Here is a 13,066-nt window from a genome sequence, read left to right as displayed (position 1 = left end):
GATAAACTCCCTTATCTACTGGGTGAAATACCACAGTGTGCCATCACAGCAGCAAGATTTGTGACCTGTTGCCACAAGAAAAGGGCAACCAGTGAAGAACAAACACAATTGGAAATACAACCCATATTTATGTTTATTTATTTTCCCATTTGTACTTTAACTATTTGCACATTGTTACAACACTGTATATATACATAATATGACATTTGAAATGTCTTTATTATTTTGGAACTTCTGAGTGTAATGTTTACTGTTAATATTTATTGTTTATATCTACTTCACTTGCTTTGGCAATGTTAACATACGTTTTCCATGCCAATAATGCACTTACATTGAAATTGAATTGAATTGAATTGAGAGAAGGCCCTAGTCATGGGAAATAGTTAATTTAGCTGTCTTCAATAAAATGCATAGCCCTGTGCCATACAGCTCAAAATAAATAAGAAGTAGCCTAGCCTAGGGTTTTGAACAACTGCCATAGCCTATATGCCTATTTCTTGTGTCTTTTCGGGATACAATATATTATTTCACTGGTGGGCCAAGCAAATGGGCTGGGTCAACACGCCTCCCCTCCTCTGTTGTCACATAGCAGGAGGTCCAGTCGTTACTAGGGGCGTGGAATCAATGTGTAAAAACGGGGACCTCGCAGTTGCATTTATTGTTGCTGATTTATTGTGCGATGGGAAACACGGGCGAGCTATTAACGTTGTCAATTTAATGCTGAGCATATTCACCCGGACAATATGGACATTCAATCAGCATTACAACACTACGTTGAAGATTCATCGCCTCTGAAAGCCGTATGACAGCGACATACTCGCGCCGGTAACCTGCGGAAAGCTCCACCGCATCGGATGAGACTGCCGCTCGTCATTTGGCGGCAGCAGGGCTATATAAGACGCAGGCGAGGGATGCAAGGTTGGTGATAGTCCGTCCGAAATTGCAACAGTTTTCTCCTTTATGATTAATTAGCTACAGCTCCGACGTATGGCGCGAAAATAAGCAATAATGTATAGACCGATAGATAAAAAGCTGCACTCATTTTGCTGTCTCGTTGTTTGTCGGAGCTAGCGTCATCATCAGTCGGCTAGTTAGCATCAGCCAGCTTCCGGTCATTTCTAGATGGGATACAGTTTGTGAAATTGTTTTTTTTTTTTTTTGCATTTTAGCTAACCCTAGCCTAACTTTAATCTAATTATCATAACCTGCTGCGTAGTGCGTAATTCTCCTAAACCAACTTTGACAAGCTGTATCCCCAGACAAAACCCAGCATATTCGCCTGCTCAAACGTACTTAACTAAGCAGCTAGAGACAAGCTACCACGAATATCTTTGAATTATTGGAGTGGAAGCTAGTTATTAGCTTTTTTTTAAACGGGTAGCTAGATAAAGTTGTCACTTCATTAACAAGCCCTCGCTGATGTGAATCCTACATTTTATTTAGCCAAATGCTAGCTATATAGCTAGAAAACTGTTAAGGTTATCATTAGCTACTGCTCGACAATAAATGATGTGCACCTGCTAAATCAGTACCTAAATGCTGACGTTTACGTTACGTTAATTAGCTAAATAACTAGCAAACAGGCTACACCTATTCAGCTAGTTTTTAGTGGTAATAACCATTTGTTTTTCCAGTCGTTCTTCCTCTCTGGCATTTTAATTTCTCATAAACTTTGCTTGCTAGCTTTGCTTGTTATGACAAGAAGCAGAAACCAAGCTGGTTTAGCTAGCTAACGTTATATACCATATATGTTGCGAAATACAACTTGCAAGTCCATGCCAATGCTTTCATCCACTCCTTTTAAATCTTTTAACACTCTTTGCTTTCGTTTAGATTGGATGTGCAGACTGACATCGTACCATTTGATACCCCCATGCTGGAGAATTGCGTCACCGGGAGGGCGCTGCAGGTCTTCCGTCCCCACTCCGCCTTAGTGTCGGGAACAACCATATGGCAATCATCATCTGGAAACTTCAGTGATTCAACAGTTAAATCGCCATGGAATCGGGTGCCGAGACCGATGGATTTAAATATCCATCTGTTCCCAATTCACAATGTGATCTCAACATAAATATTTATGAGACCATCAGCGACGGAAACGTCAATAATATGGCCACTTCGACGGTCGTGAGAGGTGGGAGCGACCCTAGTTTGTATCCTCCATCGAATTATCAGCGGATCGTACGTCAAAGATTCATCAGGAGAAGTTTGTGGTTCTCGGACTCGGATGAACAGGCCTTTGAGGTGCCAGAATGTGACAACAGGAGTAAAATCCTCAACATAAACCTGCGCACAATAGTTGACAGGACACGGGGGGCTCAGTCGGGGCCACAGGAGGGCTCCAGCACCGAGAGTCAAGGGGGGCAGAAAGACAGCGCAACAGAGAGCGCCAGCGCTGATGAGAAGGAGAAAGCTGGGGATAAATTGAATGTTGCATCCACCGACGGCAGTAAAAACGCTGTCAGAACAGCCAGCGAGGAGAACGAGGAAGAGGCCGAAATGAAAGCTGTTGCCACATCCCCTGGGGGACGGTTTCTCAAGTTTGATATCGAGCTCGGGAGAGGGTCCTTCAAGACTGTCTATAAAGGTCTGGATACCGACACATGGGTGGAAGTTGCCTGGTGTGAACTTCAGGTAAGATGCAGCACCTTTTTTGACCAGAAAGTGACCTGTGCTCAAAGACTTGACTGCAGTTTATGTTGGGGATAAGAAGGCTTATTCGACCAGCTCAATATTTTTTATAGTGATGTAAAGTTTAATTTAGACAACTGTCAAATGGGAAACAATTATGCTTTTTTCCTATCAAGACTTAAGTCTGATATTTTCCCTAAAGGCCTGTTATGAATGATTTAATGACTATCATCAAATATTAATAGGAATATGAAGTATCAACATGCCTCAAGGCTTTGTCATCTGACCTTTTTACATATCCCAGTTATCAGGCCCAGCGGCAGGATTAACTCCGCAAGGGGGCATCAGAAATGACTAAGGGGACACAACTATTTACGCTTGCTGATAACACAAGATTGATAATAATCGATAGTACAATTACACACAATGTATTTGCAGCCACGCACGGCTGTCTTGCCGCAAGAATACAGTCTACTGCACCACTGTACAAACATGGACAATTCATAACCGGCTTGAGAAATTGCAAGTTATGACAACGCTACACAGCTACATGCACAATACCCATCAATGCAATGCAAAACAGTTGCTAACTACCGTAATAACACTTCCCCATGCCAATACAATGCATTTTCAATCGCGGAAAGCAAACAATAATGTACAATGCACGACCACGACTTATCGGTACAATGCAGCTTGGACGCAGCTACCAAGCTTTCTTCCCAGAAGAGTGCCATACTACGCTGCGTATGATAACAGAGAAATTAGTATTCCATAGCAACGAGTTGTTTATGGCAACACTATAGCTACATCGTTACTCAACCATTGGTCAAGGTCTGCCCACCCTCATCAATGTAATGCAAAGCACCTCTTCTACCATATAAAACAACATTAAAAACAATCCGATTACATTATAAACCAAACATTTCCAATCACATCACAGAAATCAAGCAGTAGACTTGGCAGCAACGGCAATAAAGAAAATCACATCTACGCCTATTTCTGACATTTGCCACGCATTTCCAAAAGCTAGCAAATAACAAAATACTACAAGCCCAGCCAGGCTGCCTGTTCTCACCCAGATTCAAAAGAGTTGCAGCCGCCTTGATGCTGTGTTGAACCTCCTCAGCAGTCTCTCCTTCCACTCCCCACGGAATTTGCTTGTAAGATCCCTCTCAAATGCCAGTTGAATCAGCTGCGCTTTCCTCCTGTGCAACATGCTCTGTCTGTGCTCACTGAATACGTTTTTCAATGTTGAAAAAGAGTTCTCGCAAGTTGCCGTGGATGCTCCAAATGTTAATCCCAGCTTCAATGCCATTATTACAGTAGACATTGCTGTTAGAGGCCCGGAGTATCTATCCAAAATGCTCTGCGTAGTCCATTTTTCTTCTCCAGATCGGGCGATTTCAGTCTGTAGAATTTGGCATGCGACAGTAAACTCAGCTTCCACAAAGTCTCCTGAGATTAAGTCCAGCAGTGGTTTCGCCTTTTCCACATCCATAAAGGTTTCATTCTCTGGGTGCAAGGCACACAGGGCCTCAACAGGTTGGCTGTTTTGTTCGTTAAATCTTGCTGATATTTCTCCCAGTACAGCATCCAGAGTGCTGAAAAACAGTCTTTTGCACTCCCTCTCATTATCCTCGTCTTGCTGGCCCATTTTGTTGTTTCCACCACATATTCATTCAGATTACTACTCACCACTCTTTGCCGTGTGCTTGGAGCGGGGGTGTCCGTGTGCTTGGAGCGGGGGTGTCCGTGTGCTTGGAGCGGGGGTGTCCGTGTGCTTGTATTTCTCCCATAACTCATCAGACTCACTGTCACGTCGCAGTTTTTCCATGCAATTGTGGGCGCTGCGGACGACTCGGATGCCAGTGTACAGATCAGTTGCTTCAGCCTGAAGTAACTTGTTAGGGAGGGGGGGGGGGGGGGGGTCGAGCAGGCTGAGGACTTTGAGGACCATGATGGCAATGAATCTGAAGCTCGTCTTGGAAACAGCTTTCAATAGGCCCACAGCTTCAAGTCGCACCTCTGTACCGTAGGTGCAGGTACTCTCAATTTCTCTGAGCAGGTGGATGATGCTGTCCAGAGATTTTATAATGACACTCACCGTGGCTAGATGACCAGTCCATCGCTGCTCAAGCAGCCGTTTCAGTTTCTCTCCCGTAAATTGCGCAGCCACAGTTGGTTTCCTGAGAAACTTGTAAAGGGAATTACACACATTAAAAAAGTCATCCAATGCACCCTCAGAGGACATAGCGTGAGGGGGGAAAAAGTATTTCATCCCCTGCTGATTTTGTACGTTTGCCCACTGACAAAGACATGATCAGTCTATAATTTTAATGGTATGTTTATTTGAACAGTGAGAGATAGAATAACAACAAAAAATCCAGAAAAACGCATGTCAAAAATGTTATAAATTGATTTGCCTTTTAATGAGGGAAATAAGTATTTGACCCCTCTGCAAAACATGACTTAGTACTTGGTGGCAAACCCTTGTTGGCAATCAGAGGTCAGACGTTTCTTGTAGTTGGAGACCAGGTTTGCACACATCTCAGGAGGGCCAGTATGAAAATGTATGCACTCACTAACTAAGTCGCTCTGGATAAGAGCGTCTGCTAAATGACTTAAATGTAAATGTAATGTAAATGGATTTTGTCCCACTCCTCTTTGCAGATCTTCTCCAAGTCATTAAGGTTTCGAGGCTGACGTTTGGCAACTCGAACCTTTAGCTCCCTCCACAGATTTTCTATGGGATTAAGGTCTGGAGACTGGCTAGGCCACTCCAGGACCTTAATGTGCTTCTTCTTGAGCCACTCCTTTGTTGCCTTGGCCGTGTGTTTTGGGTCATTGTCATGCTGGAATACCCATCCACGACCCATTTTCAATGTCCTGGCTGAGGGAAGGAGGTTCTCACCCAAGATTTGACAGTACATGGCCCTGTCCATCGTCCCTTTGATGCGGTGAAGTTGTCCTGTCCCCTTAGCAGAAAAACACCCCCAAAGCATAATGTTTTCTATGTTTGACGGTGGGGATGGTGTTCTTGGGGTCATAGGCAGCATTCCTCCTCCTCCAAACACGGCGAGTTGAGTTGATGCCAAAGAGCTCCATTTTGGTCTCATCTGACCACAACACTTTCACCCAGTTCTCCTCTGAATCATTCAGATGTTCATTGGCAAACTTCAGACGGGCATGTATATGTGCTTTCTTGAGCAGGGGGACCTTGCGGGCGCTGCAGGTTTTCAGTCCTTCACGGCGTAGTGTGTTACCAATTGTTTTCTTGGTGACTATGGTCCCAGCTGCCTTGAGATTATTGACAAGATCCTCCCGTGTAGTTCTGGGCTGATTCCTCACCGTTCTCATGATCATTGCAACTCCACGAGGTGAGATCTTGCATGGAGCCCCAGGCCGAGGGAGATTGACAGTTCTTTTGTGTTTCTTCCATTTGCGAATAATCACACCAACTGTTGTCACCTTCTCACCAAGCTGCTTGGCGATGGTCTTGTAGCCCATTCCAGCCTTGTGTAGGTCTACAATCTTGTCCCTGACATCCTTGGAGAGCTCTTTGGTCTTGGCCATGGTGGAGAGTTTGGAATCTGATTGATTGATTGCTTCTGTGGACAGGTGTCTTTTATACAGGTAACAAACTGAGATTAGGAGCACTCCCTTTAAGAGTGTGCTCCTAATCTCAGCTCGTTACCTGTATAAAAGACACCTGGGAGCCAGAAATCTTTCTGATTGAGAGGGGGTCAAATACCTATTTCCCTCATTAAAATGCAAATCAATTTATAACATTGTGTTTTTCTGGATTTTTTTGTTATTCTGTCTCTCACTGTTCAAATAAACCTACTATTAATATTATAGACTGATCATTTCTTTGTCAGTGGGCAAACGTACAAAATCAAATACTGTTTTCCCTCACTGTAGCGTACACTATGACTAAATGCAGCTGGTGGTTAAAGCAATGCACATACGGCACTTCCAGATTCAGCTTGTCCTGCACTACCTTTTGCATGCCCCCATGTTTACCAGACATCACAATGGTCCCATCATTACATTGACTAAGAATCTTCTCGGTGCTAAGGCCAACATTTGTTAGCTCTGACAGGACCAAGTTAGTCAGCGATAAAGCATCACATTCTTTACTCGTTGCCATTGACAGTAGCCGCTCACAAACACAATTGTTTTTGCCCACGTAACGGAGTACACTTGAAATGTTCTCCCACCCGGTTGGGTCTTCAGTCCCATCCATCTTAAGTGTGTACCATGAATCACCTACTTCCTTTACAATTTCCTCTGTGACTACCTCATCATGAGCCCAATTATTGAGATGTGTATTTGGCATTGCTGGGAATTGTGCTTAAGGCACTAGCAAGTTCCTTGTCTTTCCTGAGCGTATAATCTAACATCGCCAGGAGTAGCCTCTCTCCCCTCTTGCATCCAAAGTTTCCCTGAGAGGAAGCTTGTTGACAGTGAGAATTTCCACAATGTCCACAATCGATGACAAATACATACGATTTCTTGCAAGCTGTGCAGAATTCAGAAGTGTTGAAATCTCCGCTCCCTGTGCATTCCTTGCTGGTCTTTCTGTCCAAAGTACCATGCATTTCAAATGTTCTTTGCTTGATGCATGCCTCCCCAGTCCCTAGTTGCTCTCAATGGCATGTCGCCAGTTATTATATCCAGTTTGGGTGAATTCCTTATCGGCGTTAGCATTGGAGCCAATGTTACATTTTCCACAAGGATAGCAGAAAGCTGCATTTGCCTTGCAGGAATATTCCAGCCACTCTCTGACTTTGAACCACGCGCTACAAAATGCACATTTTCTCCCACAGTACAGGCTGGTTGGGTAATTTCCCAGACAAACCTGCGCTGGCTCCTCATCACCGAGGTCATCAGGCACTAACGGAGGTGTCGGTGCTTGTAATATCCTGGCGTTGCTGCTGCTAGGTACGGTCTTGGCGGCTGCAGGCCCCTCCTCGGGTTGGTTTTACCTCCTATGTCACCAGGCTGCAAGACGGTTGCGCAGGTGCCTTTGCTGCTGGGCTCGGCGGCCTTGGCCTCTGTGGCAGGCTTCTCCCCCTCCCCTACGCTTTCATCCGATGCTGCCGTTGTGCCCTGGCGAAGCCACTTTCTAATATCCATCATGCTATCAGCTACCTACCTAACTGTTAACATTAGCTACATTCTATCCAGCTGCATGGTGAAACATTTATTTTTCGTACTACATAACTTTGAAAGTAAACCTAAACGGTCAAATTGACCCCGCCCTTCTACCGTGAAGGCCAATCAAAAGTTGTTTTTCAACTGGTAAAATGTGTATGATGTACGTATGATGCGTGCAAGGGAGTTGCATGAATGAAGCATACACAACAAATCGGTTGGGCATGACGGAGGGGGCAGATTGTGGGACAGAATAGGGATACAAAACTGAGGGGGCACAATATTCCAACTAAGGGGGCATTGCCCACTTTTGCACCCTCGTGGCGCCGGGCCTGCCAGTTATCTCTCGGTATGTGTGTGGGTCCTCCTTGATCTCTCTGATGGGTGTCATACTGGACTGGTCAGTTTCCATTAATGATTTCCATTAGAGGGCTGATGCACGATGGCGCTCACAGGAAGTCCTCTCTCCTATGCAGTCAGCGAGCGTTCACACTACATGACAGCGTAATGGTGATGTCTACGGGGAGCTGTCAATCATTTAGACTACTATAGGGAATCCAGTAAGTTGTAAATGGGTTTCCACTCAATTTGAAATGGTTTACAGAGGCCTATAGGGTTGGCAAGCATTTGTCACTGCCATTGACCGCCTATGTAGGTTAGGCTACTAATGCAGTGCATTTGGAAAGTATTCAGACCCCTTCACGTTTTCCACATTTTTTACGTTACAGCCTTATTCTAAAATTGATTAAATAGTTGTTTTCCCTCATCAATCTACACACAATACCCCATAATGACAAAGCAAAAACAGTTTTTTTTTAAATGTTTGCAAAACCATTTTGGGGGGGGGGGGGGAAATATCGCATTTACATAAGTATTCAGACCATTTACTCAGTACTTTGTTGAAGCACCATTGGCAGCGATTACAGCCTCAAGTCTTCTCCTGGGTATGACGCTACAAGCTTGGCACATCTGTATTTGGGGAGTTTCTCCCATTCTTCTCAGCAGATCCTCTCAAGCTCTGTCAGGTTGAATGGGGAGTGTAGCTGCACAGCTATTTTCAGGTCTCTCCAGAGATGTCCGGGCTCTGGCAGGGCCACTCAAGGACATTCCGAGACTAGTTCCGAAGCCACTCCTGCGTTGTCTTGGCTGTGTGCTTAGGGTCGTTGTCCTGTTGGAAGGTGAACCTTCACCCCAGTCTGAGGTCATGACCGCTCTGGAGCTGGTTTTCATCAAGGATCTCTCTGTACTTTGCTCTGTTAATCCTGACTAGTCTCCCAGTCCCTGCCGCTGAAAAACATCCCCACAGCATGATGCTGCCACCACCATGCTTCACCGTAGAGATGGTGCCAGGTTTCCTCAGGCCAAAAAGTATTGGTTTCATCAGACCAAGGAATCTTGTTTCTCATGGTCTGAGAGTCTTTAAAGTGCATTTTGGCAAACTCCAAGCGGGCTGTCGTGCCTTTTACTGAGGAGTGGCTTCTGTCTGGCCATTCTACCATAAAGGCCTGATTTGGTGGAGTGCTGCAGAGATGGTTGGCCTTCTGGAAGGTTCTCCCATCTCCACAGAGGAACTCTAGAGCTCTGTCACAGTGACCATCGGGTTCTTGGTCACCTCCCTGACCAAGGCCCTTCTCCCCTGATTGCTCAGTTTGGCCGGGCGGCCAGCTCTAGGAAGAGTCTTGGTGGTTCCAAACTTCTTCCATTTATGAATGATGGAGGCCACTGTGTTCTTGGGGACCTTCAATGCTGCAGAATGTTTTGGTACCCTTCCCCAGATCTGTGCCTCAACACAATCCTGTCTCGGAGCTCTATGGACAATTCCTTCGACCTCATGGCTTGGTTTTTGCTCTGACATGCACTGTCAACTGTGGGACCTTATAGAGACAGGTGTGTGCCCTTCCAAATCATGTCCAATCAATTGAATGTACCATCATGTCCAATGAAGTTGTAGAAACATCTCAAGGATGATCAATGGAAACAGGATGCACCGGAGCTCAAGTCTCATAGCAAAGGGTCTGAATACCTATGTAAATAAGGTATTTCTGTTTTTTGCAAAGATTCCAAAAGCCTGTTTTCGCTTTGTCATTCTGGGGTATTGTGTGTGTAGGTTGATGAGGAGAACAATATATTTTTTATCAATTTTAGAATAAGGCTGTAACGTAACAAAATGTGGAAAAAGTGAAGGGGTCTGAATACTTTCCGAATGCACTGTAGGTCAGCAATTTTGAGTTATCCTACTCTTAATCCCTCTTTGTTTCAGTAAGAACCTAACTGCTCTAAGTGTGTTAGACACTGGAAAATCACAATTTTAGACCACGCATGGGTATTAACTAATTATTTCCAACCTCCAAAGTCTGCAGCACAGGATTATCACTCTCTCTCTCCCAGGAAGCTTAGGCTTAAATGAACGACAGTCAGTAAGCATGACTAGGCTCCTCATGGACCTAGTCTCATTAGTGCAGACACAAACAAACCCATATGACAATACATAGGCTATCCAGCACACAGGCACATATGTGATGACTGTCATACAACATTAACAAATAACAATTCCCGGACCTTTTCACAATATTGGGCTATAGCAGTCAGACAGTATAGTTTAGGGCAGGGTGTCTGTTTTGACCCAGCAGTAGGACAGTGGGTCGTGAGAAGTAAAGGCCCCCACTGTGCAACAGGAGGGCTGCTGACAGGAAGCAGCTGAATCTTGCTGATGCATGCTGGGAGCGGTGTGGTGGCCCTGTGGTCTCGATAAAGCTCTGTCAGCTGAGGGTTCCGCGGCTGCCTGTTAGGTCACTGTGTCTGTGTGTGAGAGAGCGAGAGAGAAGATGAAATGATGTTGCTTGCTTACCTCATGGGTGGCCTAGCGGTTAGAGCGTTGGGCCAGTAACAGAAAGGTCACTGGTTCGAAATACCTGAGCCGACAAGGTGAAAAATCTGTCTGTGCCCTTGAGCAAGGATTTGCTCCTGGGGCGCAATACTACTATGGCAGGCTGACCCTATAAAACAACACATTTCACTGCACCTGTCTGGCGTATGTGACCATAAAACATCTTTTTTTAATGAAAAGTTATTGCAGGTGTATGTCTCCCTCCTATTCAGAGAGAGTATGTTCAGCACTGTTCAAGTGATGTCATGATGACATGCTTGGAGCTGAGAGAGACAGATTAATATTTTCACAGGGATGATGATGTCATGTACGTGATAATGGAATAGAGTAATCCCAATATCTCCTTCAGGAGAGGATGTGGAACAGGGAATCATTCATTCTATAGCCTACTTAACCCACAGCACGTGCAAACACTCCCTCTAGTGGACAGTAGTTTGCTTTAATAACAATCACCACTCAACATGCCATTTTCCAACGACCATTTTCGTCCCATTGCTCTCGATGTAGGCCTATTGTACTGTAGATTTTAACGGTATAAAAAAAAAAGTATGCACTCTCAACTGTAAGTCGCTCTGGATAAGAGCGTCTGCTAAATGACTAAAATGTAAATGTAAAACAGATTGTTCCTCACAAATGGCATGGTTGACAGAAAGGCTGCCTTGATCAATGGTTTCCACCAGAGTGCTGATGCTACCTGGTTCTTCCCTAGCCCCATCGATTGAGTCACATGTTGGTGCATGTTTAGTGATTATTGACCAACCCGATAGTGGTCTACAAGTGGTCAGGTGTAACTCCCTGTGGTTTTGGTAACTGTTCACGTCGTAGAGTGGACTGGCTCCTTATATTCCACTGTGAATTTGACAACATAGCTTCAGTCACCATACTTTGGACGTTGTTGTACCTCTGGCCAACACGGGCTTTGCTCATTGTTATTATGATTCTGCCATCATGGATGTCTGGAATTCATAGGATTAGCTATGAGATTTGACATGCATCCTATTCATAGGTTGCACCTCCTTCACTCGGTCGCGTCATGCCATTGTTATGAACCTTCTCTAGCTGCCCTCTGCCGGCAGCGCCATAGTGTTGCCCTAAAGTGGTGATAAACCCAGTCATTCTGGATGGAGGCTAACGGCTGTTTAGTCTAAATTACACCATAGAGCCTGGAAATACGATGACATTGCTAAAGTAGTCAAATATTTAGTAGGAAACCACTTTGCCAGAATTATCATGTTGTCAAATTTTACTTCAGACAGATGGCAATGTTGTCATTAGCTAGCAAAGTTTGTCAAAAATAGCTAGCAATGCTAACATTAGCTAGCTAAAATTCGGTGGCCTCCCCTCAAGCTTAGCTAGCTAGCTAACGTTATACTGCATCTAAAGTCAATCCGGTGATATCAAAATGATGACAAAAGGTTTTCCTCCTAATTATTTGCCTCCTTCTGAATGTCATATTATTTCCAAGCCACTGTAATACACTCATTGATGATGCATTGAGTAGAATGCTCAGTCGGGCATCATTCCAAAACGAACGTTCAAAACAATATTGTGACGAAACATGCAACCCATGAATTCATGTGTGTGTGTGTTTCTGTGTGTAATTGAATTACATCTAGGGCTGTAACGGTCATAGAATTTTGGATGATGGTAATTGGCCAGCCAAATGACCAGTCTCCACAATAATACTTAAAAATAATATATACTTACATACATACATACATACAGTACCAGTAAAAAGTTTGCACACACCTACTCATTCAAGGGTTTTTATTTTTACTATTTTCTACATTGTAGAATAATAGTGAAGACATCAAAACTATGAAATAACACATATGGAATCATGTAGTAACCCAAAAAGTGTTAAACAAAGCAAAATATATTTGAGATTCCTCAAAGTAGGCACCCTTTGCCTTGGTGAGGATCTGTAGAGCTTGAGAGGATCTGCAGAGAAGAATGGGAGAAATCCCCCAAATATAGGTGTGCCAAGCTTGTAGTGTCATACCCAAGGCTGTAATCGCTGCAAAAAGTGCTTCAACAAAGTACTGAATACTTATGTAAATGTAATATTTTAAGTTTCTTATATTTAATAAATTTGCAAAAGTTTCTAAACCTGTTTTTGCTTTTTCATTATGGGGTATTGTGTGTAGATTGATGAGGGGGAAAAAACTATGTAATCCATTTTAGAATAAGGCTGTAAAGTAACAATGTGGAATAAGTCCAGGAGTCTAAATACTTTCCGAATGCACTGTATGTATGTATGTACAGTATCTCACAAAAGTGAGTACACCCCTCACATTTTTGTAAATATTTGAGTATATCTTTTCATGTGACAACACTGAAGAAATGACACTTTGCTACAATGTAAAGTAGTGAGTGTACAGCTTGTATAAC

At 43.9% G+C, this 13,066-nt stretch overlaps 1 protein-coding gene across 8 annotated transcripts in view; it reads left to right on the top strand.

Moving 5' to 3' along the window:
* Positions 1–666: 666 nt before the first annotated feature.
* LOC311147653 (serine/threonine-protein kinase WNK2-like) overlaps positions 667–13,066 on the top strand; it is a 101,292-nt gene continuing 88,892 nt past the window's right edge. For all 8 annotated transcript variants that reach the window (XM_084184385.1, XM_084184391.1, XM_084184390.1 and 5 more), the window contains exons 1-2: positions 667–918; positions 1,834–2,634. In XM_084184385.1, the coding sequence (XP_084040511.1) occupies positions 1,999–2,634 (636 nt within the window). In that variant the 5' untranslated portion in view covers positions 667–918; positions 1,834–1,998. The remainder of the gene's footprint in view (positions 919–1,833; positions 2,635–13,066) is intronic.

This window comes from Coregonus lavaretus (genome assembly GCF_964263955.1).
Source record: "Coregonus lavaretus genome assembly, chromosome: 20".
Taxonomy (NCBI): domain Eukaryota; kingdom Metazoa; phylum Chordata; class Actinopteri; order Salmoniformes; family Salmonidae; genus Coregonus; species Coregonus lavaretus.
The sequence above is the reverse complement of the archived record's forward strand: the minus strand, read 5'-3'. Positions and strand labels throughout refer to the sequence as shown.